The sequence below is a fragment of the Platalea leucorodia genome, assembly GCF_965183815.1.
Source record: "Platalea leucorodia genome assembly, chromosome: 5".
Classification (NCBI taxonomy): Eukaryota; Metazoa; Chordata; class Aves; order Pelecaniformes; family Threskiornithidae; genus Platalea; species Platalea leucorodia.
In genome coordinates, this window is record NC_138827.1 from 30900368 (window position 1) to 30926050 (window position 25683).

The 25683-nt window shown below is 47.3% G+C and overlaps 1 protein-coding gene across 1 annotated transcript; it reads left to right on the forward strand.

Annotated features, from left to right (window-relative positions):
* Positions 1-535: 535 nt before the first annotated feature.
* Positions 536-22875, forward strand: DMBX1 (diencephalon/mesencephalon homeobox 1; the record flags this gene model as incomplete). The annotated part of the gene is given in 6 exon segments (XM_082311402.1): positions 536-640; positions 643-717; positions 16013-16178; positions 20288-20466; positions 21656-22010; positions 22475-22875. Coding segments are annotated over 6 exon segments (1281 nt in total).
* Between the last annotated feature and the right edge of the window lie 2808 nt (positions 22876-25683).

Genomic DNA, 25683 nt, shown 5'->3' on the forward strand with positions numbered 1-25683 from the left:
GTCCGTGTCCCGTCGTGTCCCCCCCCCCCCCCCCCCCCCCCCCGCCCCGTTTTAAAGAGCAGCCGAGGGGTACAGCAGGCTAAGCTGGGACAGCGAGGGGGCCAGGAGGAGGGTGGGGGGCCGCGGCGGCTCTGTAATTAATGCTGGGAGATTATCCCCCACCAGCACCACCGCACAGGGGCCATCGGGGGAGAGGGAAACTTCAGGGTCTGCTCCAGCGTGGTGCTAAGCTGGGGGCGTGGGGGGGAGGTAAGGCTTCCCTTCCCTATGCCTTACGGACCCCATCACCCCCCCGCCCCGGCCCTGGGTCTGGCCCTCCTCCCTCCACTGGCATCCCATCCGCTCCCAGGGATTTAATTAGGCGTTTACACCTCAGCTTGGAGTAAATGACTGGTAAGAAGTGTAAGGGGGGGGAGGATGAAGAGGGGGGGTGTATCAGCAGCCCCGTTTTTGATTGACAGGGTGGAGGACCATTGAAAATCTTGCTGGGTAGCTCCCGGGTCGCTATGAAGCTCCTTTTAAAAATCCTTCTTCAATGCAGCCTCCCGGTAGATGGCAGCTCCGCCGGGCGCGGAGGCAGCGCGCAGGCAGCGCGGGCGGATGGAGTAGGGCGGGCCGGGGCGCAGCGCCGCGCCCGCTCCCCGCCCGGGCCGCGCTCCCACGCGTGTCACCGCTCCCACGGCGGGCGGAGAGGCTGCTCCGCCGCCGCCGCCTCAGGTAAGGACCCCCCCCGCAGCCCCGGGCAGCGCGGCTCCGGGTGGGTTGGGGATGCGGGGGGAAATAAGGCGAGTTTGGGGCTTGTTTGGGAATCTCTCCGTGGGGGACTCCGCGCCCGGCGGAGGAGCCGCTGGCAGGGATGCGCGCACGGCGGAGGAGAGAAAGCCCAGCCCGGGCGCCAGCGTAAATCCTATCCACTCCTTGTCCCTCTCTTTTTTTTTTTTTTTTTCCTTCTTCTTTATTTGGAGTATACTACGCTTTCTCAAAAAAAAAAAAAAAAAAAAAAAGGCAAAACCTCTGCTACCAGCCCAAGGCCTCGCTCACACGAAACTCGGTGTGGGCTGAAGCCGTGGGCCCGCTCCGGTGCGGATTTAGGCAGCTGGCGGGAAAGAGCGGGGTGCAATCCGGCTCAGGGGAAGGTGGGGGACGCGCATCCCTCCGTCTGCCGGGCTCCGAGGGAGGGAAGAGTGCAACTTTCCCCCCCATTTACTTAATGATGTTTTAATAAGCCGCGCAGCCCTGTGAGAGTTCGCCGGGGGCAGAAACCACCCCGAGCGGGGTCGGGAGAGAGGGGGAGGCCGGGCGATGGCCCCGCTTGGGGGGTGGCTCTGGGGTTGGGTGGTTTGTTGCCTTTTTTTTTTTTTTTTTTTTTCCCCCTGATACGGCTGGAAGTTGAGTGCAGAAGGGACGGCAAGGGAGGACAAGACTACGGCAGCGCTAGGAAACCTTTCTAGGAAAAATCACACCCCCACACCACCCCTTTGCGAGGTTAGACGGCAAAACGGACGGTGACCCGCCTGCAAGGAGCTGGGGGGCCGTTCTGTGCCGCCCCCGCTTCCCTGCTCTCACTTTAAGAGGTATATAAATCCCGGACCTGCGCTGTCAGGCTCGCTTGATAAATTAAGGGCTTCGCAGTCGAAACCTATTTACACCTCCATTATAGGGCTAACCAAATGGGGATCAGCATGCATATTTTTACCGCAAGAGATCTCATACATCTCCGCCAGAGTCGCCCCTCGGGCCATGGGATAACAGATAGGGAAGGGGGGGCTCCGCCGCAGCCAGCACTTGAGCGGAAAAAAGTCCGTGTCCCCGCTCGGTGCCGGCCGCGCGGGGCAGCGGGGACCCGTCCCCCTCGCAGGGGACAAGGAGAGGGCGAGGGTGACCTCCCCGGGAGGGGGGTCCCGCCTTGCGGGGGTGGACACGGACTGCTCTAGACCAAAGCAAGGCCCTCGGGGAAGATTCTCCTCCATCGGAGATGGGGTTTGACTGCGAGACCTGCCGTGGCTGCCCCCTTTTTTGTTTTTTTTTTTTAGGGAGAAGGGGCAAGAAATGTCCCGCACGGAGCCCTCTGGTCCCCGCGGCCAGCGCCTTTCCCCGGCTGCTTTTTTCATTTGTTTCCAGGCGGAGACTTCGGCCGGGGGCGGGGGGGCGGGCAGGGGTCAGCGCATCCCGGGCAGAGTCCCCGGTGTCCCCCAGGGTCGCCTCGGCGAGCCCGGCAGCAGAAAGGAGGGAGGGGGCAGCACCCCCCGTTTCCCGGTGGGATGCGCGCACCGAGCGTTGCCCGATCGCTTTCGAAACGAAACGCAAGCGGGGCGAAGCATCACCAAAGCCTGGGACCCGGGGAGGGCTCGGCCCAAAATCCCCGTCCTCGGGGGCGGGGGGGGGCTCTGCGGGATTCCCCCCGCACCCGCCGCTCCAGCCGGCCGGGCTCCGGCTGCGTCCAGCGCTTCGGCTCGGCTTCCAGCGCCGGGGAAAAAAAGAAATGTCCCCCCTCCGCCCCATCCCGTCCCCTCCGGCGGCCCCCTCCAGTTCCACTTGGTTAGCTCAAGTTTTCCATGTAAATGACAGTAATAAATATCTAATCATGTCCCGCAGCTATCGGCGGCTCGCCGAGCAGCCGGCATTAATGAGACATCCAGGAAAAGGAGAGAGAAAAAAAAAAAATTAAAAAGGAAGAAGAAAAGTTTTTCCCCTTTCCCCAAAGCGGTTTCTAAAAGCGAGGCCGGGCCGCGGTGGCGAGGGGCTGCGGGGAGCGGAGCCCCCCGCTTCCTCCGGAGCGATCGCACCTGTGGGTCGCGCTGGGGTTCAAACCCGTCCGCTCTAATTAACCCCCTCCCCAAAACCATAGCAATTCCCCCTCGGGGGAGGGGGGGCAAGCAGCGGGCTCGGTCGCATCCCCGGCCCCCGGGCTGCCCTCCCGAAAGCCCCGCCGAGCTGCGTGTGCCCATCCCCGCCGTGATTCCCAAACAATTAATGGGGCTGCAAAGAGCTTTTAATGCTGATGGGGGGTCGGGGGGGGGGGGCTAAGGCTGAAATTAAACCGTGAGAGTTGGATTTGTTCGCCTAACGCTAAACAAATGGAGTGATTACCTTCTTTCCAAACGCATCAGTCATACTACATTAAGTAGCAGAGAGCTAATTATCCCAATTAGGAGGCTGATTTATAATTAATGGCTTGGACCAAGTGATAATTGGATGTTAATGGATAACAGTTTTGTCTGAAGTAGCCTCCCGCTTCCCCAAAGGCAGGGCTGGAGGTTGTTTTTTTTTTTCTCTCCTCTCACCTCTGCACGGAGCACAAAGCAAATGAGGAGGGAAACCTGCTCTTAGCTGGCTCGGCGGGGGACGGGGGGTCCCGGGGACGGGGGGTCCCCGGCCGCTTCCCAGCCTGGCCGGGGTTCAGCGAGGTGGGCTGCTCCAGCACCCCCCCTTCCCCAGCTTTTCAAGCAATCCCTGCTGCTTTTTTCCTTCCCTCTCCGAGTTTCCAAGCCGTGGACAGCTTGACCCGAAGCAGCCGGGTTGTCCCACGCCCCCCGTGGGTGATGAGTTCTTCACCCTCCCCTGGGCCGCGGGCTGTGTCCTCGATGGGGGCAAAGGCTGAGCCCCAGGGGGTGCCCCAGTGCAGACGAGGTTGTCCCCCTGCCCTGCATGTCCTAGGGAGAGCAGGATGGGGCTCACCTTGAAGAGGAGAGGTTTGACAGCCTCCCTGGTCCACGTTCCCTGGGCTGCTCAGGGCAGTGGGGAGCACTGGGGGGAATCTGCGGTTTCTCGTTGTTCCGTGTGTCTCTTAACCGCATCTCAGAACTGGCACTGTGCCTGTTGAGCTTTTCCTTGCCATGCTCGCTTTTCACCCATGAGTAAGCCGATACAAGTCAATCCCGGTTCCTCTTTTACCCCAGCCAGAGAGACTTGGACCTACAACCCTTTGGCTTTCAGATTATGTTTCTAAGTTCAGTTTTTCCATTCTAACTAAGAAGCGTAAGGGCAGAAAATTCCTGAAAGGGTAAGAGTGACTTCAACTCTGAGTTACCCCATGACTGATGAGAGGTTGTATTAAATTACACCAACGTACCCAATGCAACAATACGTCCAAAATCATACCGTCGGTACACAGAAAGCCAATTTAGATTAGCTTTCCAGCTTTCCCAGCTATTTTAAAGAGATCTTGATGTCTACATTGGACATTCTCTTCGTGCTCACACGTATCAGCAGGCTCCTGTAGCGATCTTATTGCCGTTTCAGAAGACGCAGCTCTGCTTCACAGAGGTTGTGCAGATTTTGCTTCTCCTTAGTGCCGGGGTCGCTACCTGCATCAAAGAAACAGAGGGAGAGGAGCTTCCCACAGGTCAGAGAGAAGGGCAGGCTGGCCAGGCAAGTTTTGCACAATATAGTCATAGAGGGAGTGACTGCAGTGGGTTTTGTTCCCAGTGTCTTTATCCTTTGAAAGAATGCTTTGCTGAGAAAGAGGGGAATCGGATGAAAAGAAGCTGTAGTGAACAGAGTTTCTCTCTCCTCTGTCATTATCACAACCAGCCCTGCCAAAACAAAGGTGCTGCAGAGAAGGTCCAGGACCAAGCTCTTCTGATGTGGCTACCTACTGGTTTTGCTGGTGAAGCTATGGGTAAACCCTTTAGCTAGAAGTAGCCCATGTTTTCTAATAGTTATTCTTTCAGTGATTTTTCAAGGGCATCCCAAAATTCAGGTCATCAAGTTGGAAGTGCTTCTGCAGAGGCACTGACAAATGTCAGTCAGGTCTGAACCCTTTCAAAAGGTTCAGTGCTGATTTCCACTGCTCGTGTCTGAACAGAAATGTATATAGCTACCTCGCTTCATTTGGCAAAAAAACAGAAGTAGGGAAAATGCTGAAGAACATGGGTTCACTAAAGCCCAAATTTTCCAATGCTATACAACTACTGATAAACTAATCTGCTTTGGGGCAATGTCCATCAAAATATGTTTGTTGCAAAGAGGGTGGAGAATTCTGAAATGCAGCTAAATATCCAGGAATTAATTCAGGGTGCACTGGTGTTAGCCAGACCCTGGGTCTTTTTCTGCCGGTCTGTTCCAGTCCAAAAGCTACTGAAACTGAATTTTATTTTTTTCCCTTTTGACTTCATCAAGTTTTGGATCAGGTCCTTTGTCTAAAGCACATCTGGTACAGATATAGCTCCTGGGAGGCAGAGCAGCTCTGAGGGAGGGCTGGGAGCAGGGCTGGGACCGGGAGGGACCAGCAGGTTTCCAAACGGTGGCAAACGGGTGTTTATAGCCAGGAGTTGTGGGTGGACCACAATAGAAATGTGATTTCTTCCTGGTAGCTGCTGGCACAACTCTTTTAGGACCAATTGCAGCCTCTGTGTGCCCAGAGCAAACACTGATTTGAGAAATGCTTCTTTAAACTGTCCAGATGCTAAAACTTAAAGTATGGAGTGTGTATGGGGGTGATGCTTGGGAACTCCACTAGGATCCTCCAAAAAAGAAAAACAGTTGGGCTGGGGGAGGCAAGCTGATGGATCTCAGGGAGTAGAAAATGCTCCTGCCAAGGGAGCTGCAGAAACCCCATGTCTTCAGCCATTTGACACCAGCTGTACTGAGCGCCGGGGGGAGCGAGCAGACAGCAGCTCTGCATGCTCTTGGCGTGTGTTAGCCCACGCTGGGTAAACGTGTTTCTGCTGAAGGACTGCACATCTCCCCGCAAAACCCAGCGGACGTTTAGCTACTCTGCCTGTTTTACAGCATGCAGCTCTTTAAAGCTCAGATCACCTGCTGGTGGCCAAAATATATTGCTTACCTTGGCAACTGTGCTTGATTCGGTGTATGGATCCAAATGCTTACGGGAAAGGAAACATTACATGCGCTCCTGGTGCTCCCCAGCCCCTGGTGCCTCTGCTGCTAACTCCAGTTTGTGGCCCTCTTTTAAGGTGGCACAAGTCTTCCCCCCACCCCAACCCCTCCTTGTAAAAGCCATTGAACTCAAATAGCACTTTTTTAGTGGTAGAAAGAAAATTAGTGTTACAACTTGTAAAGAAGGAAAAATCAAAACTTCTGGTTTGTTCTTTTAAGGTATTAAAAGTGCCCCACAATGGCATGGCTTGCTTGAGCTGCCTTTCAGGATTATTTTCTTTTTCTTTTTGACTAAGGTAGGACTTGTCTGTCATTTTGCCTTATAGCTGATCTTAGCCTGAGCAGAAGCAGTTGCCACCATGTGTTTTGTGACTGTAGTTTTGAGTGCTATAAGCACCATCTGCAGGGGCAGACCTAGAGCCCAGCTGTACTTGCAGAAACATCCTGGGTTCTCCTTCAAAATTTGCTTGTTCTTTAGATCTCTCCAAAATCAGCTTCAAACAAAATTGCACTTGGTGTCACAGCCTTGCAGCTTTTCAGCGAACCAGCTGAAAGAGCACCTAGGAAAGTCATTTTGTGCCAACTGGGTTAAACTCCAACGATGCGGCACAGACAACTGCATTTCACAAAGGCACGTTGCTCTCTCCTCCTCTTGTGCGTATCTGACTGCTCTTACTTTAACACCCAACTTACATTTACTCGATGAATAGTGATGGTGGGTGGAGAAATTGCCCTCACTCCGTGCCTCATCCCAGTTGCTGCCCTTGGAGCCCAGCATCTCGGCTGAGGCATCGCACTGGGAGCGCCCGGAGCAAGCATGAGTTCGAGCTGGCAGCACCTGAGAGCAGCAGGAGAGGAACTGGGGATGTCTTTAACCGCCTCAGCAAATCTTTATAACGCTTATCTGTCAGGGCCGTCTTCTCCCAGCGCTTCTTGCAGTGACTTATCTCTCTTGTTAGGGCTGATCGTAAGATCAGCGTTGTGGTTGTGCTGCTCAGGAGAGACAGAAGTCCTGGTCACTAAATGTCGCAGGCTTAAAAACATGTTTTGACACAGAATTGTAGAATCTTCTCTTGTTAACAAGACCATGTCATGGGTAAAACCCTCCAAGATATTGCTCCATCTTCCAGGAAGAGTGGAGATTCCTGAACCCCCACTAGCAGCCTCAAGGAGCTGCCTTCAAGCCAGTCAGTTTGCTCATGCAAGCGATCTGCAGTCAAATACGCCACAGGCAAAACTGGTTTGGGGACAGAGAGCAAGCAGTCAGCTGCCCCTCATGCTGCCAGCAGCCTGAAGAAGGGCAGAGTTTGGGAAGTCTGGACCTCTCCCATTGTCCAGTTTGGAAAGTTCCCTTTGCCAGCGCTAAGGCAAACAAAGTGCTGCTTCTCAAGCAAAGCCATTTTCGCAAAAGTGAGAGGAAGGGCTGAGCCAGGCAAACCGCATGCAAATACAACTAAGCCAGAAACATGCATATTTTGGAAGGGGTAAAAGTACTTTTTTTTTTTTTTGCATATAAACACCCAAGTTAAACACTTTAAGCTGTTTGTGAATTCAGTAGTTTGATTGTACAGCACTTTAAGGTTACTCCGAGTCCTGAAGTCAGGGCCAGTCTGGAGGCAGAGATGCCGTCAGGTCTTGAGACATGAGAACAGACGCAGGTACGTGAGAGCCTGGCTGCAGCGGGATGCTGCTGCATTTCGCATCCACGAGCGTGGAGCAGCAACGCTGGCAGAGCCGGGGCTGGAGGTACTCAAACTCCTTGGGGTTGGTCTGGGCTGCAGAGTTCAGTTTCCATTGCGATATTAATCACAAGAAATCTAAGAAATCTAAAACGCATGATTTTTTTTTTTTTTTTGCTGTTGACTGAGCTGGAAGCAGAATGAGATCCTGAAACTAGAGCCAAAGTGATGTTCATATTAAGAGCTTTTCTTATTTACCCAGGAAAACGTTTCTGCTTCAATATAGATTATAAGAGCTTTTACTGAGGGTTAAGCACTGCTCCGAAGGGGAGAAGGGAGGTGCATTTATACTGATTTGATCTGTAAGCACTGATTGTTATGTATAAATTACAGCAAGCAAGAGATTTAACACCACAGTGATGTTTAGTGATCCCAGTCCTGGCTCTACATTGCAAATTGCTGGGCTCCAAGCCTTAAAACTTATGCCTGGCTCAAAAGCAGAGACTTTGAGGGTGTCTTTATTTTGTTTTATTTTATTTCAGACCTTGCGAGCCTGTCCTTTGAAGCACGCCTCTGCAAACAGAGGTGCTGGAAAGTCTTTTGCCAGGAACAGTCTCATCAATCACTCGGTTCTGTTATTTGGGACTTTTGGAGGGGAAATGATTTCACAAAAACCTTAAATAAAAATCATAGCAACTGATAAGAATTACCTCTGTCAGCCAAGGCCTGTTATCTCAGCCGTTTGCAGCCTGGTGTCTGAGTTTATAGAGCCCTGCAATAAAAGTTCCCCATCTCAGCAGGATGCTCTGAGGTTTGTTTCATAAAACTCACAAACCCTCTCACATCCTATTATGCTTCTGCTACAAATAAATGAGCATTGCGACTACAGTTGCTGTGTTCTTCAGCAACACAGCCCTGACAGAGGCAATTATTTGAGGTCTACTCAAAAAATGTGACGCTGTCCCTAACTGGAAGTATTTCCAAATTTCAGCTGCTAGCAGACCTCCTAGTTTTAAGAAAAAGATCTTTTTCATTTATACTAACGTCAGTAGTAGTAGCTGAATGTGAGCTGCAAGAATCGGTATAATCAGTCAGGTTTTGCTTTCGGCGGGTTGCGACTTGTTCAACTAGACCAGGTCTAATTAAGATCTCTCTCTGCACTAAGAAATTAACTGCGATTAATTCCGGGGTGTAAAAATATTGCAGAAAGATTACAAATAGGGAAATCTTGATTTTTTTGAGAGCCATTCTCAATTCTTTTCTTTCAGTTATAAGAAAAGTCCTTTGGAAGCCTGGTTTTATGGTGCATGTTGCTCTCAGACTTTGACGTTTGAATGAGAAAATATGATGTGTTGCAGTATTTCAAATTATTTATATTTCATCCACTACAAAGGTGAGATTGTTTCCTTAGACATTCAGCAATCTCACGTGAGGAACAAAACTGATTTATAACATGCTGGTTATTATCTTGCGTGATTTTGGACCTTTATATATCTTAAAGATTTAGGGATATAAAAAAAAGAGATTGAAGAAAACCTCTTGCAAGGATCATTTATTCAGAACCCCCCAGGTATGTAATTCATTTAGTACCAAATACATATAACCCCAATGTCTGTATATAGAGTAAGCCTATTTTCCTAGACTGTCAGATAAGCAGAGACAGAGATTCATCATTTATCTTGCTGATTTAAAGTGTTTCTGAATAAGGACTCAAAGCATAAAATCATAAAGCAGAACAGCTCTGGGGCGGGCGGGGGGGAATATTTTGTTATGATTTTCTTTTCGATGATGTTTATTGCCAGCAGTAATAAGGGGGACATTGTTAGCACAAACCATTTGCTGTTATTCGCCGTTAGTAACGAACAACGGGTTCCTGTGCTTTGCATAAACACGAGTAGCAATTTGTACCACCCGAGCAGGCACTCAGGCTGGAGGACCACAACTTTTCTTTTTACCTGACAGGGCTGCTCCTATTTTTTTCTGTCACCTGCAGGACCCTGAGCACCAGACAAGAGCACCAGACTTTTCTTTCATGATTTTTTTTTTTTCCTGATGCTTTTCCCATGTTCAAGCTGTGTCTTGCATCAGGGTGCAGACCCGAAGCGGTGGTGAGCTCTTCCAAGCTTCAAATGCATCTCTGGTGAATATCTCTTCATCAGTAATGAACTACGGTGTTGAAATCTACTTCTACCAATGAGTTGCTGAAGTCCAGATGTAACTTTTTTAATACAGCTTATTTCCCACATAAAGAAGGCCTCATACACCTCCCCGCCATCACCAAACTTCCCAATTTCTGGACAGATTTAATGAAATTATAGCATAACACCCCACGGTGCCCACCGGTCAAAAGTGGGATCTGGTAAAACCCAATTTTAACCCCAAATTTAGTATTTTTAACTCATATGTTTTATTACCCCATTCTTCATGATGGTATCTGAGCATCTTGTGTAGGTCAATGAATTTAGACTCAGTACTTTTTTGAGTTTGGGATGACTCAGTATTTGGAGGGAACAGCTGAAGGGAAAGGAGAAAATGGTCCAAAGCCCCTGCAAAGCTTTGAGTCCTACATCCAGCCTCAAACTCATCTCACCCAATAGCATTTGCTCGTGAAGGGCAAATGTCTTGTCCTAGGCGGTTTTTTACTTCTAGCTGGGAAAACTGGCCAGAATAAGCTACTGAAGAAAATTCCTCCATCTTGACTCAGTCTAGATTTGCAGGGGGAAAGGAGTCTGTTACTCCAGAATAAGGGACTTCAGCAAAACCACTGTCTTGGTTTAAAATTCCTTTCCTCCAGAGCAGCGTTGGCACAGGGAGCTGCCGTGGATGTTCTTGTTCAGGACAGCTCAGCATGGGGACAAGTTCTGTGGCCAGCACAAGTGACATTTGAGTTTGCGGGCTGCAGGGATGCATACGTTTCTCCCCTAATGAGTTTTGTCAGTTCTGTGTTTTTGTTAAAGGTCTTGTGTGTGGCTGGCAGGTGAAGCTGGGTACAGACTGAAGACGTTTTGATGGGGGGAACACGGGGGTGAAATAAGGAGAAGAGCGAGCAGAAAATGTCCCTGATCTCAAATTCTTGGGTGCAGTTAATACAGCTCCAGGGTGGGTTTTGTGTTGGTTTTTGGGTTTTTTTGTTGTGTTTTTTTTTTCCCCCTGATAGAAGGGAAAATATGGATGTTTTGTTACAAGGTGCTTTTCAGAAAACTTCAATATCTCATTTTTAAAGGATGTTTTATTGTTCCCTAATCTGTTTCAATTCCACACATACACAAACACAAGCTGCTAGGAACAGGAGTTTTCATCTGGCAAGGAAATGCGTGGTTCTCTCCTCTCTGCATCTTGTCTCAGGATGGAATTATGTGCCTGGATATGAAATTAGTTACTAGTTAAATAGGGAAACTTAAAGCCTTTTACAAAAGCTGAGAAGACAAATCTGATAATATTAAAGCCCAGGGCCAAATTTTCCCTATATGCTACACTGTTAAGTGGTGTACAATAAATTGCACCACTCTTGTGCTATATGACTTTATGGGAACCTGAGGTTTTCGAGGCCAGTGTAGGGAAGAGGCGGATGGGAGCCGCGTTACAGCTGTAGCAGCGCAGCTCTGCTCCGGGATAACGGGGTTCCCGTTCCTGGCTGGTAAATGTGCAAATTGTTTTGCATGAGATTGAACAGCAGCAGCTGAATAAAGAGTGGTCTGCTCTCTGGGGTGGGCAGAGACATGTATCGCCTGGCCTCTAAGCGATGCAGATGATGGAGAAACCTGGGTTTCTCATAGCCAGCAGCAGTCGAAGCTAAGGGGAACCCCTGGTCCTCTCTGTGAGGCTGGATCCTGGCAGGACACAGCCCCTGCAGCCTGAGGGGTCTGCAGGCTTGGGAATTAAAATGGGCACAGCATCCATGAGACTCCCATGGTAAAAACTTAAGTGAGAGGTAAAAGCCATAGGAGAGTTTTTGGGACTGCGGTAGTAATGCCAGGATTGCAAAGGCAGAAGGAGTGGGAAACCCGGCAGGGTCCAGCACAGGGCACGGTGTGGAGACCTTGCAGCCTGGTGCTGCGAAATGTGGGTAGCCGGGAGAGAGCAAGTCTTTTGATGCTGGGATGGGAGAGTCACCGATGTGGCCCTGAGGGGCCGTGCAGAAGGAAACCACCTGCCCCAGGCACTGCACGGAGGCATCCATCCCTCTGTGCTGAGCAAATGCTGCAGCATCAGCCCACAGGCTCTCGGCAGGGGCAAACCCAGGCTAGCCTCACCCTATAGAGAAATTTTCCTCTTACCCTGTAGAGAGATTTTGCTTTCACCTATTATTTTCCTGCACCTTTCCTCAGCTTCCATCTCCTTTCTCCACCACTCCCAACTCTTCAACGATCTCTGATGCACAAAATCAGGGTGAGGCATCCCCTTTTTTTCAGGATGGACTCTACGCTCCCAGCTGTATCGACAACTGCTCAAACCCATACCCTTTCACAAAGCAGGAGCTCAAACTTTGCTCTCATCCTCCTCCCGGTTGCGACTGTTCCTGAGGCCCTCCAGCCACCCAGAGACATAAAAGATGCATTTGCAGATTTTGAAAATTAAAACCATCTATACAGCCAGTGGGGAGGGATCAGCTTATTTGGTTGCTTAATGAAATATAAAGATTATTTTAACCAGTGTAAGCACTATTCGACAGCTTGTGAAACACAGTGGTGGCTTGATGAATGGCTTTCTCCATTAAAAAAAATTGCTGCATGATGTCTTTTAAATATTTAATTTATTGGGGTTGGAGTGTGCTCAGAGCTGACAGTTAAACAGGAGCTGTTTGCGGTCTCAGTTAACTTTGCTTATTAGGCTGAACAGTCTCGCTCTGTAAATGCAAGATATCTCCTTTTCCCTCATTTTTTATACTGAATATGGGATGATACATTTGCTGCACAAGTGGGTAGGAAGTTCTGCCCGTCGTCTGCACCACAGCACACCAGGCAGTTATCACTAAAGCTGTGATGGGTACTGACTCCCATCCCGAGTCCATCATTATTAAGTCCCCTGCTTTTCATTTTCTTTATTTTTTATTTGATGCACTTTTTTCTAGGCCACCCGGAAGAGTTCATTCAGACACACATGTACACACAAAAGCATCTTTTAACAATCAAATAAACTGAAATCTTCCTGAAGCAAGTGTTTCAGTGGAAACACTGGGCTCCAGACACAACATCATTGGCAGTGTCCTTGGAAGACTGTGTAGTATGGGATAATTCCCCTCCTTTCCCTCTTCATTTTTCCCTTAATGTGCCAGCTTGGTACACAACCAACGGCATGCAAGGGGGATTAGAAAAGAAACGGGAGTTTCCAGGAGTTGGGAGTCAAAGACATTTGGCCTTCCACATATCTCCGGGCAAGGCTGAGCCCTGGTGTGGATTCTCCAGCATCTGTTAAGGATGGAGGTCTGGCAGCAGCCCAGGGCAGTTAATAGGTTCTGTGTCCTCAAATGGTTTTCATGAAACACGCAGGAACTTAATAAGCTTTGAGACGTCCACCTCGCTGGCCAAAGCTGGTGAAACTGGCCAGCCAGTTCACAAGTTAGGGGGTGGGAAGGGAGGAGGCAAAATGAAGATGCAAACCTCTGTTTCCCTGCCCGTGTTGGCCAGAAACACCAGTCCTGCTCTTGGACCGCAAAAGTGAAGCAGAGAATGACTCTCCAGCCAGCTCATGTGATCTTGCTGCCGATGGGGACCGGCTGAGCACTGCTGCCCACCGATCCGACTTGGTGCGTGCTGAGAGCTGCTCTGCCGCAGGCTGGGGTGGGACGGTGCTCTTCAGAAATGAACCACACTGAGGACGGGGTGAGGCTGCGCCGCAGATGCCACCAGAATCATCCAATGTGGTGTCCAGGTTGGGGACCTGCAGGTCCTCCCCAGGTGATGGGAGATTTCCTCTGTGACCATGTCAACAGCATGTGTCGCTGGGACGCGCTCCTGTCCCTTAGTATGTGCCACCCAGTCCAGCAAAGCAACATCCCTGCTGTAATTTTGCTGTGTACCTATCATGAGGAAAATACAAATGCCAAAAATCTGTTGGCATGTGAAGTCACTCACTTTGATCAGAGAACCAGCAAACAATGTTGGCATTGCTCAGGTCTTCCATAAGCTCGATTAGAGCAGAGCTATGGCATTCCTGTGTTTAGGTCAGCATCTGAACCAAAAATATCCATTTTCACAGTGGTTCAGCTTAGAACAGTGTTGGCTTTCTCTCCTGTTAAAGTGACTAAAACCTTGATAGGGTATAGATGAAGGTTATTATTTTGTTTTGGGGATGACTTTGCTTTTCTAAAAATTAAGCTTGTGTAAATTTTGAAATGAAACATTTTGCAAATTAATTCAAAATTAATTCCCGGGATACCATAAAACAAAGCAGATCTGATTTTCCCCTCCTTTCCAGAACTAGTTGCAACATATGTCTCAGGCACCATTTTTCAAGAAATGAGCTACTCATATAAAAATTGTCTGCCTGTACTTTGAAATAGGAGGTAGGGTTTTTTTTTCTTTATACTCTTATATAGGATGTGGTAGGAAAGGACGTGACCAGTAACATTCTTCGTGGGCCATAAGGATGCGGCTGGCATTTTGCAGAGGGAGGTGGGATGTGGGTTCCTTCCAGCTTGAGATATTTTATGATTCTATGCAGGTGCTGGATAGCCACCAAGCTTTTTTTTGAGTCTAAAACTAAAGAATAATTGGGGAGTGAACCCAGAGTGGGCAAACAGGAAGACACAAAGCAGATGAAGGTGGCATCAGGGTGTGTAGCAGATCTTCGTGTCACCACACCTGGATCTGTCGCCCTCCACCAGCACTCTTGGCACTGAAATGATGTGGTGGCAGAGCAGAAGGGACTTGGGGAAACAGGATTGAGGCTGAGTGCTAGGTTCCCAAATTACTCATTTATAATTACTGCAGCCTCTTTGAGAAGACAGTCCCAAAGGCAGCACTCACACTCATGACACAAAATCACTCAGTCAAAAAAAAAACCATCCCAGAGCAATGAGGACCATCCCTGAGCTGGCAGGGTGTTTGACCAAACTCCAGCTGCTTGGCTTCTCTCCTCTGTTCCTGGGCACAGTGACGGAGAGGTGCTTGTGACAGTGAAGCCAGAAGATGCCCCAGGTCATTGCTAGACCCTACAACACAGACTTCAGCTGCTTTACCCAGGAACTACAGCTTGGTCTCTGGAGGTTAAACAAGATCACTCCATGTTTGTGCTTCCTACATCAAGGTGGTTTGGGAGAGAATGGTAATTCAGAGCAGGACGGGTAGTGGGACCAACTTGTTTCCATTCCTCCCTCTTCACTGAGAGTCTGTCCTCCATGGTACAAATCCTCTACAGGCAAAAATTAAGGTCTTTCGTCGGTACAGAAAAAAACAACAGATAATTTTTCATCCAAATTTTTGCTGTTCAATGCATCAGATTTCTCCTAAAATCATGGGAGTTGAACCACCTCCCTCCAGTGATCAGAACTGTTTTCTAAGAGGTTTCCTAGATAACCTGTCTGCTTTCCTTAAGTTAGTCCAGCTGGACCTCTTTCTCTGAATGGTCTGACTTCTTTGACTTTCCAGACGATGACATACTTATGTAAGTGGTGTTTTTAAAATTTTATTTTATGGCAAAGGTTTCACAACTTCCTTTCCGATGTCTTACAAACTACAGAAACGGCATCCTGGAGGACCTCAGTCATTTATAACATGGATGAATGAAGCATCACTCAGCTTTTGAGATCAATATTAGTTCAGTTTTACAGATGGTCTATAAGGAAAAACAGCTTGAAGTTTCATGCAGAGCCCACAGTAGAAAAAAAGCCATTAGTTTTTTGAAATAATTTCCTTGCTATTGAGCTATGAAATGTCAGTATTTATTGCAAACCTTAATTCCCTCTTTAGTCATAACATTTTTGGTCCTATTACGCTACAGATTTTTTTTCTTTTACACCACATGGGTTTCTTTTTCCTTTTTTCTGTATCATTTGTGTTTTGTTAAGAAGAACCTTAAGTAAAATGAATGGAAATAAATTACATGTGAGTGGGTTCAGATAAAAAAGGTTATTTGTCATTATAGCAATGGGATTATGGAACGGCCCACTGTAGGTGACGACAGGGACAAAATCGCAGCTAGTTCTGGGATAAAGCTAGGTTGGTTCATTAGAAGTAACAATAATATGATATATTGTATTATGGTATGTAAAAAAAATTCCTTTCCTATCTTTTGTTCAGCATATCATGAGTAGGATACAGTCAGATGCTGATCTTTAAGCTTGGAAGCCAGAGTGGTGTCACTGGTGCTTTATATCTGCCGGAGGTATTTTGATTCCTGTCCCAGAACCTGTTGGAGTTGGGAGGTTGGAAGTGAGCCTTGCATGTGTCAGCTTAAGTTTGAGTTCAGCATTTCCAAAGCTCTGCTGAGACACCAGGACCCTGGAATAGCATGTTCCTAAGCACCTCTCTCCTCCGGCTGCTGTTTTTCAGGTTTATGTCGCCATGCAGCACTATGGAGTGAACGGTTACTCCCTCCACGCCATGAATTCACTGAGCGCCATGTACAACCTCCACCAGCAGGCAGCTCAGCAAGCCCAGCACACCCCCGACTACAGGCCCTCAGTGCATGCCCTCACCCTGGCAGAGAGACTGGCTGGTAAGAACAACCCATGGCTTTTGCTCTTCGCTGGGAAAAAAAAAAAAAACACCTTGTTGCTTGCACTGAGTGAAACTCTTCTTCAGGAGTTGGAGTGCGGCATAGCCAACTGGCATGGTGTGCTCCTGAATACCGGCCATGTGGCCAAGCTCTGCAGGTGACACATGGCCTCCAGTGCTCGCTGCCAGCGGACCGCTGCACCTTGCTGCAGACTGGCCTCCGACAGCTGGGGAGCCTGGGGGTGAGAAGGGACGCAGCCCAGCTATATGGGATTGAAAAGAGAGAATTAAAAATATACTGAAATATGTTTTAACAAGTGAACAAAAAATAGCAGAAAATTTTACTTTCTTGTTAGTAAATAACAACACAATGAATATGAGCATGCAGTGAATTGGATTCCCCCACTGAGGGGCCCAGGACTTGCATGCCCTAACAGCCATGTCCTGCCATCCCAGGCCATAGCTTGTTCTTCCATGTTGCCCCTTCTTGCAACTATTTACCATTTCTTGTCCTACCAAACACTCTTTCTCTCTGGAAAACAATCTTCATTTGGATCTTCTTCCTGGGGATCCTAGACCTTAGCTTGGGTGATGCTTTCTTGCAGGTCCTGCTGGCTCACTCTCTGTTGCTGTTGTATTTTGCCTTCCGTAAAAGAACTTTTTTAGGCTCAAAGAAAATCGCATGTGACTTTACCCAGAGAGTGTTATTTACACAGCATTGTTGATGGTGGGACAGTGGGACAGGAGTCGCTGCCCCAGAGCATCTGATCTGTTTTTCTGTGTTCAGCCATGAGTGTAACAACAGCACTACATCCATACTGTCATTAGAAGGAAGTGCAAAGTCCAGATAGTATTTTATGATTTGGTAGGAGGAATTGTTCAAAAATAATTGATGGAGACCTGAGAATATTTGGTATGGTAGGGCAAATATATTTGCTCTACATTTCAGCCTACCACAAAACACCCAGATCTGGCTGAGATCATCAAAGGCTACTGCCAGGCAAATGGTCAACAGCTGCAACATCACCGTTTTGGTGAGGACTTGGATGCAGTGTGGTAGAGCAGACCTGACAACCAGTATACTGAAGCTAAAGCAAAAAGTTACCGTAGATGTGATTCTAGAGACCTTCCCAGAATGGAACAATCTTCCCTGACTGTCTAAAAACTACACATCTGCTTTAAGATAACTTTCTAGTTGTCTGATATTAAAGAAAAAAAATGTGGAGTGACTCCTTCCACCCTAGAGTAGGTGGAAAAAAATTATCTACTCAGACAACTTTAGTGGGCTAAATTTAAGAGACATGGGCTTAAGCCAAAATAAGGATCTCAAATCTTCATGCCAGCAATGTTCCCTTATCCAGCTGATAATAGTGACCTCCTTAACATGGTTCCTCAGACCACTCACTGTGGCCTGTGGGATCTCTGGGGAGCTGTAGGGCAGAGCTGGGAGTTGCTGTCCTCATAGAAAAAGAACCAAAGTGGGATCAAGCAGACCTGGACTCTAATCCTGGCTCTACTGCTGGGCTGCAGAGTGATGACTGGTGGGCACTTTCCTTGTCCTGGTTGTCCATGCCCTCCTTCCCTCACCCTTTTAGCGTGTGAGTGGTCAGATGGGAGCAGATGGTCCTGAACTCTGCAATGTGCCTTGCAGACCTTGCGTCTCAAGGTACCCCTTTCCTAGATGCAAGGATCTCTTGAAAGATTTTTGTGATCACCTGTATCTTTTACAGTAGAGCATGGAGGACTTAATGTCTTTGACCTTAACTAGAGTAAAAGGAGAGGGAGATTAAAAAAAAAAAAAAAAAAAAGAATAAAAAAGCTATTCTCGTATTCTTGACCAGGAGATTCAATTGGTTTTCTGACCTCTTATCTTTAAAATTAATAACCCACCTGGAAGACTTGCCAAATTAAATCCCACGGTCCCCTTGTCTGCTTAGCACTGGCGGGGTAGGCATTATATATCTACAAGCTGGTTCCTTTGCAGTTGCTTCACATTCTATTACTTCTGAATATCTTTCAGTTCAGGTTATAGATCTCATTTGCCTTCCAGGGACAGTCAGAATAAAGCAGCACAAAAGCAAATGACCTTAAGTCAGAAAACAGAGGTTTCTGATTGTAACTGCAAAGCGTCACCTGCAATTTATATTCTCCTTCTTGCACAAAGCCTGAAAACATAGTTAAAACATTAAAATAATTGCTGGTTGGCTTCCGTTGGAGTGGCCAAACTTAATGCATGAGCTGCCGCCTCTGGGGAGCTGGTAGGTCTAACCTCTACTCCAGAAATTCGGGAATATTCCAGCCTGCAGGTAGGGTGTTTAACCAGTGTCCTTTCTCCCGATTTCTTGTACTTGAAACACAAATGTTAGCTTTGTAAAACATTTTGGGGTAGCTTCAATTTCTCATCCTGGAACATCCCTTCTCCTTGCCTGGCTGTACTGTGAGCTGTGTTTGAATACATCAAGGACAGTCTCTTTGCCTCCAAAGTGGCAGCTATTACCAGCTTTTTAACTCCCCGAGGAGCTCCGATACCTCGAGCACAAAAGTTTCCTGTATGCAACCAACACTATATTGTATTTGGCCGAAGACCTTTAGCCTGATCACATCTTTTCCAGGTTGCCAAAACCACGTGGCTTTGACAATTGCCCAGAAAGTCGCTGCAAATGCTGACCTAGAATGAAACAGCTGGAAGTTTGGAAGAGGAATGCTTGAGTAGTGCAAAGCTGATTTGCTACGCTCTTTAGCCAACATATTTGGAACCTGGCTGTGTGGTTCTGGGGCTGGCCTTACAGCAGGTTTTGTTTTATTGTTTACATTCATGCCATGATGCTCATGACAAAAGCACAAATAAACAGCAGCAAGACCTTTCATCTGGCTCCGCACATTGATTATGCCGACTTTTCTCCCTATTATGTTGTTTCCTAGTGTGTTCATTCCTCCCTTCTACTGGAAGTCACATTCTTAACTGAATTAAAAATGATACCAGACACGACTCTTTCTGCATTTCCTCTTTGAGAGCAAACCTCTCGCCAGACTATTTCATTCCAATGCTGTAGCACAGCATGTCCCAACTTGCATAATAAAGTGGGGTTTTTTTTCATTTTAAAGTAACTTATTGTCATTGATTTAAGATCTTTCTACTCCCACTAGCTGTTGTGCAATAATAACGCCTCTGGTAAAATAATAAACCCTTTACTGTTGGCCTCAGATATTCCCCAGTCTGAATTTCTTCTCTGCCCTCAATTTTGCAAGCACAGTTTGCAAAGTCAGACCTTCTGAGTACCTTCTCTACTGAGAAGAGCTCAGCACATGAGCTCTGGGCTTGCAATCAGTGGGGCTGGGCTTGGTTCCTGGCTGGCGTTTCCACCCCAGATGCTGGAGAGTGTCCGTGCTCAGTAAAGCACGTGCTTTCAAGCTAAACACACATAAGCACATGAGCTTAAGTGCTTTCCTGAACTGGAGCCCAGAACAGCTCTCCAATATCATGCCTTGAAGACTACAGTGAGCTACATACGAGACACTAAAGAAGAGCTAGCTCAGCCTGGCTTCTGGGAAGACCCATGTCTTCTAATGCAGCTGCAGCCAACAAAACTAGAGGCAGTTGCGTTCAAGCTGCATGCACTCTTCCCACTGATCAGCGCAGTGCATCATGCAGCATTGAAGCCTACCGAAGTTCTGCCCTTGGCTTCAAGGAGAACATGACAGATAATGTTGGGCCCCTCTCCTGATTACAACAGTGAATCTCCCCACCTTGTTTTTAATTGTGTTTCTTAATGAAAGAAGCTTATGCCACAGTGGGGTCTGCCCTACTGATGTTGGAGCAGAGTGGCTTATTTCAACCAAATTTAGCATTGGAGTCTCAACACTTTCCACAGCTGCCACAGAAAGAGATTGCCTCTCCAGAACAGGCTTTCTAGTCAGAGGTTTTATCTCCTCGGACACCTCAATTAGCCAGCAAAATGCGTGTATGTGTTTTATTAGATCTAGAGCCATGACAAAAACATTTTGTAGGTTCATCTGGTGTTAGTAAGTGCTTTATTCAACTGTCAGCATACAAATTCCAATAATTAAATTGGCCACTTTTCTTGTTTTCCAACGGCTGTACATTTCAAGACATCATTTTGGAGGCACGTTATGGATCCCAGCACCGCAAACAAAGGCGAAGTCGCACGGCCTTCACCGCCCAACAGCTCGAGGCGCTGGAGAAGACCTTCCAGAAGACTCACTACCCAGATGTGGTGATGAGAGAGCGGCTGGCTATGTGCACAAACCTACCTGAAGCCAGAGTCCAGGTACTGATATTTTGTGCGTTTGTGAGCGGGGATGTTTAAAAGAATATAGTGGGGTTCCCAGAGGGTTGACATTTCCCTTCACCTTTCAAGATTCTTCCAGTGTAACCAAAGATTTTGGGGCAGTAAAGCTGTCAAAGGTGTGGGCAGGACGGGAATAAAATAATCTGAAGTCACACATCTGCTAAAGAAATTTTTAATCCTCACGCACATTTTTCAAATTTAGGATTGTCTGAAGTGTACACTGGTTTTCATTTGTTCTTTCGCATTTCTTTGAGGGAAATTTTAGAAACACCAACAGAAGTCTACTTATTTATTTATTTGCAAGGCTTTTCCGGCTTTCTCAGAAGACCAGAAACCCAAGTAATTCCAGCTGCTCTTTTCTACCAGTGTCAATATTTGTAACATCTCAGGCCAAAGTTTGGTTTTGTTTTTTTTTTTTTAGTTTCAACTAGCACAATGTGCTTCATAAACTGCTGGGGAGGTTCTTGCATTGCTATGCTTTAAAAGACTAAATAGCAAGTTCTTCAGTGTGAAATGGATAAGTAGTAGAAAAAAATAGTTCTTTTATAGAAATGTCATTTTGATCTTCAAAATTTTTGTTTCCTCATCTAACTAACCAAACAACACTAATGAGATTTGCAAATATAGTTCTTCCAATCCATGTCTACTGATATAAGTTAAAAATTATGGATTCTCTCCTCCTTCCCTAAATTCGGTTCCCAGGCAACAGCTTATGCCTGTAATGACTTATTTTGAGTGCTGCTGCCATAGTTTTGGTACACTTATAACCAAATGGTTTTAGAAACTAACAGAGCACTGTACTGTAAGCCAATGTAATGTCATCAGGCTCAGCTGTAAGACATTCTGGTTGGACAGAAGACCAGACAACTGCCTGACTAATTTAGGAAAAAAAAAAACCAAAATCCAGAAAACACCACCAGTGGAGTGGCTTAAAGAATCAATATAAAGGCTGGACATTTTAAAAAATATTTTTGTTGTGCTGTTTGTAGAAACACTGAAAACAGGTAGAGCTCTAAGATCTAACAAAGTGGAATGACACTTGGGCACAGTGGGCTTGCAGCACCTCATTACTTGGGGTTCCCCTGAAGCTCCCAGGCTGAATGATGCTGAATTTGGCACTAAGCAGGATTCTCACCAGTTTTCCCCCTTGCTGTTTGTGGCATTGAAGGTTTGGTTCAAGAACCGGAGAGCCAAATTCCGGAAGAAGCAGCGTAGCCTGCAGAAGGAGCAGCTGCAGAAGCAGAAGGACTGTGAAGGGAGCCACAGCGAGGGAAAGACAGAGCCACCCATGCTGGAGACCCAGGCCACCACCCCGGACACCGAGAAGGTCCAGAGCCTCCCAAGCGAGGTAGGCACGGACCTCAACCTAACCCTGTCAGAGCAGTCGGCCAGCGAGTCAGCGCCCGAGGACCAGACCGACAGAGAGGAGGAGTTTAAGAGCACCTTGGAGGAGACTAAAGTGGACAAAAGCCCTGGTGTGGACAGCAAGGCTTTGAACTGCAAGAGAGCGAGCCCAAAAGCAGGTGAGGGGCAGCATCTTGATGGGGGTTGGTGTCAGGACCTGGCATTTCTAAGGGGTATGCTGGTGGTTGGGCATAGTCCCTTATTCCCTATGGTGTGGGTGCTTGCAGGTAGGCTGCCCGGACTTGTCTTCTTGTCCCCAGCACTAAACAGGACCCACAGAGGGCATGATGTCTGTTGTAGCAGGAGCACAGAAAGACCTGCTTCTCAGATTAGAGCTTGGGGAGAACAGTGCCCAGCAGCAGCAGGAAAGCCGTAGCAAAGAGGTCAGCCCCATTTCTATGCTGTAAGATGCTAAGTATGGAACAGACATGTTTAGCTCTCCTGAGCTAATACAACTCCTCTCATTTGCCTTCCTGATGCAAGAGAGAAGCCCACACTGCAGTCTGAACCCTACTGGCGTGCAGATCAGCACCCACATCCAGCCTGTAGAAATAACCCCCATCCCCTCTGTTCCCTGCTACAGAGTCCCCCATCAGCGCGACTGTGACGCCTTCATCCAGCAGTGGCCTGGCTCAGACTCACTCCTACTCCTCCTCACCCCTGAGCCTCTTCCGCCTGCAGGAGCAATTCCGCCAGCACATGGCAGCCACCAACAACTTGGTCCATTACTCCTCCTTTGAAATGGGGACACCGTCTGCCATGCCCTACTTGGGCATGAACGTCAACATGGCGCCACTGAGCTCCCTGCACTGTCAGTCGTACTACCAGTCGCTCTCTCACGCTCAGCAGGTCTGGTCCTCACCCATCCTGCAGGCCTCCAGCTCCCTTCCAAGCCTGAACAGTAAAACGACGAGTATTGAGAACCTAAGGCTCCGGGCAAAGCAGCATGCGGCATCCCTTGGGCTTGACACCCTACCCAACTGACTGCCAGATGAGCCACCATTGCCCGCCAGAAGATGCACCAGAGGTTGGCACTAGCCATGTCACTCCATGAACCCCCACCCACCCTCATCTCTTCCTGGAGTAAGGTGCTCCCTTTCAGGGAAAACTTTGCATTTATTAACGTCTTATTAGCACCACAATTGCATCAGACATTGCTACTGGCCTGGTCTTCGCTAAATATTTAAGGAGGAAGGGGGAGAGGATGTATGTTCAGACAGATGAACTGTCCTCTGGACCGCCATGTGTTAAGCCTGTAATGTTCAGGAGAAGCCCCCTTTCCTCATCCCTGCGATAATATGCCAACTGTGTTATATACACCTTTTTTGTTGTTGTTGCATTCTTTGGGAAAAGAAAGAGTCCTGCTTTGTCTTGTATATAGTTTATAATGTTGACAGCACCCATCACCTGTGTGTTCCTGTCAGTGTTACAGAACTGTGACCTCTTTTGCTTTTATTCCCCCTTCCTTCTCAATTTTAGTAGCTAGTATCAAAGTTACAAATCAGCCATCCTCCTGACCTCAGCTCGTAGCTAGCTGCTCTTCTTGGGTCAGCATCCTAAAGGTGTTTATGATGAAGAGAAACGATTGTGCACTTCACCACCCCACTTCTCCCTTCTCTGCTAAAGTTAATTTTATAACAGCCGGGAAATGATATGAAGGTGAATTTCCTGTTTAAGCACTTCCTATAAAGCAAACATGTTTCGTTTACGTTTTAATAGCACTTGTTCAAAGACAGAGGACAAAATATTGGCCAAATGCTGCTGGCTGGGGAGAAAAATGAAAGCCAAATTCACAGGATTATTTTTGATTTAGATTGTTTCCTCTTTGATCTTCAGCGAAGCGTAAACTCCTCTATTTACAAATTACGGGGTTTTCTTTTTGGAGAGGATTTTGGTCTAACTTTGACAATAGAGAATAATAAAAACTTTGTATGAACTCTTGGTGTGTTCATACACCATGAATTATATGGTTCTTTCTTTGACAAAAACTTGATTAATGCAAGCTGTGTCTAGAAAAAAGCTCTGATCACCAAATTCTACCCTTAAGGCCTGCAGCTTCAGAAACTGGTTAGCAAGTGAAAATGTAACAAGTGAAAAATGCTGAAATGCTGGAGGCAAAGCAGGTGATAAGCAGGGGCTTTATATTCTCTTTATATTCTCTGGAGCTGGGAGGGAGTAGATAAACGTGCCAAAAATACAAGGTTTGCAAGTAACCAAAATTCACCAGCTTCAACATAATTTCAGTGAACAGTTTCAGCCTCATTTCATTGGAATGGCCCATCATTCAACCTGGGGTGGTTTTCCTTGTTGAGAAGCAATGTTTCTGCCAACTCAAATCACTTTTTTTTTTTTTTTTTTTTTTGCCAAACTAAATAAATCCTTTGAACCCACTGCTGTTATCCTGAGCATTAGGGAGGGATGATATCCAGATCTAATCTCTAATGTTGCCTAGGACCAAAAAATCCAGACTGACTCGGTGGCAAGTGCTAGGTTTGAATCCCAAGAGTGTCAGCCTGGTCTGCTGCTAACACACTGAGCAGAGCTGTGCTAATTCACTGCAGGTGATCAGCTGGTCCATATTTGATTTAAGCATGAAGTGTAGACACATAGCCTACGGCTCTTCTTGCTCCCACCTTGCTTCACGCCAGGGCAGAAGCCAGGGGACAAATTACTTCTTAAAACACAAGGGGAAAGAGTGTTTTCAACTGCACTAATGCCTCTTGAAAAAACATCTAACTCCTGCAAATAGAGATGTACGAATAGCCAAGATTGGTGGGAAATTATGTTTTATCCCTCATAAAGTGGTAGCAAGAGCAGACCTCCAGAGAGAGCAGTTCATTGTCCGCACCAGCTTCCAAGGAAAAAGGAGCATCTTCCTTAAATATTTCTGTTGTGCAAAGCACTTCAGTCCTGGGGTTTTCTCTCCTGCTTCAGTTTTCCTGACTTTGTCAAATCAGCCCCCATGACTGATAGAATTCTCCACTTTTCCAAAACTAAATGTATTCATAGGAAGTAGACTTTTTGCTGCCGCTTTCAAAGGAGTCTGATTAAATTAAGACCACCAAAGTGCATTTACTGTCTCCAAAAAGATCCTCTGAAAGTCCCAGCTTTCATTTTTTGTAGCCTGTCACCCAAAACAGGGACACCAAAACAAAGCTTTAATTTTCTCCTCCCCCTTCCTCAAAAAGCTATATTCACGTTTATTTTTTCTGCCTCCTGCTAACCTCAGCACATTTGTAGGCTATGGAATTTCTTTGCCAGAGCAGAGCAACTGCAAATTTAATTAATACCCCTTCTGATGTTGTTCCCTGGTTCCAGTCTAGACTGAGCTGATGAAGCAAACAAGGGTGGTAATTGGCAGTGAGACCAGATCTGGACTTCAACTCTTCTTTAAGTAATAAAAGATGCCCATGAATCTGCAACTCATGTCAGTGGGTGTTTCAGGCAGAGAACAGAGGGTCGTAGTCGCTCTTGTGCCATCCCAGGTAAGACGGGCATCTCTCCTCTGCCTGGGTACCACAGGGCTGGAAAAGGCGACATCAGCTCGGAGCAGGGCAGATGATACAGCCTTATTGTAGGTCACGATGGATACCACAACATCTGCCACAGGAAGGTCAAAACATGTGGATTTATGCCCTGTCTTTGCAAGGCAGGGACAGAGAGTGCAGGAGATAGGCTCGCTTGATCCAGCACTAGCTTTGCCGTGATCCTCTGGAGGCAGAAGAGACCTTCCCCACCAAGCCACGGAGGGAAACTCTTCCCTGTTCCTCAGTGCAAAAATTCATTTTAACA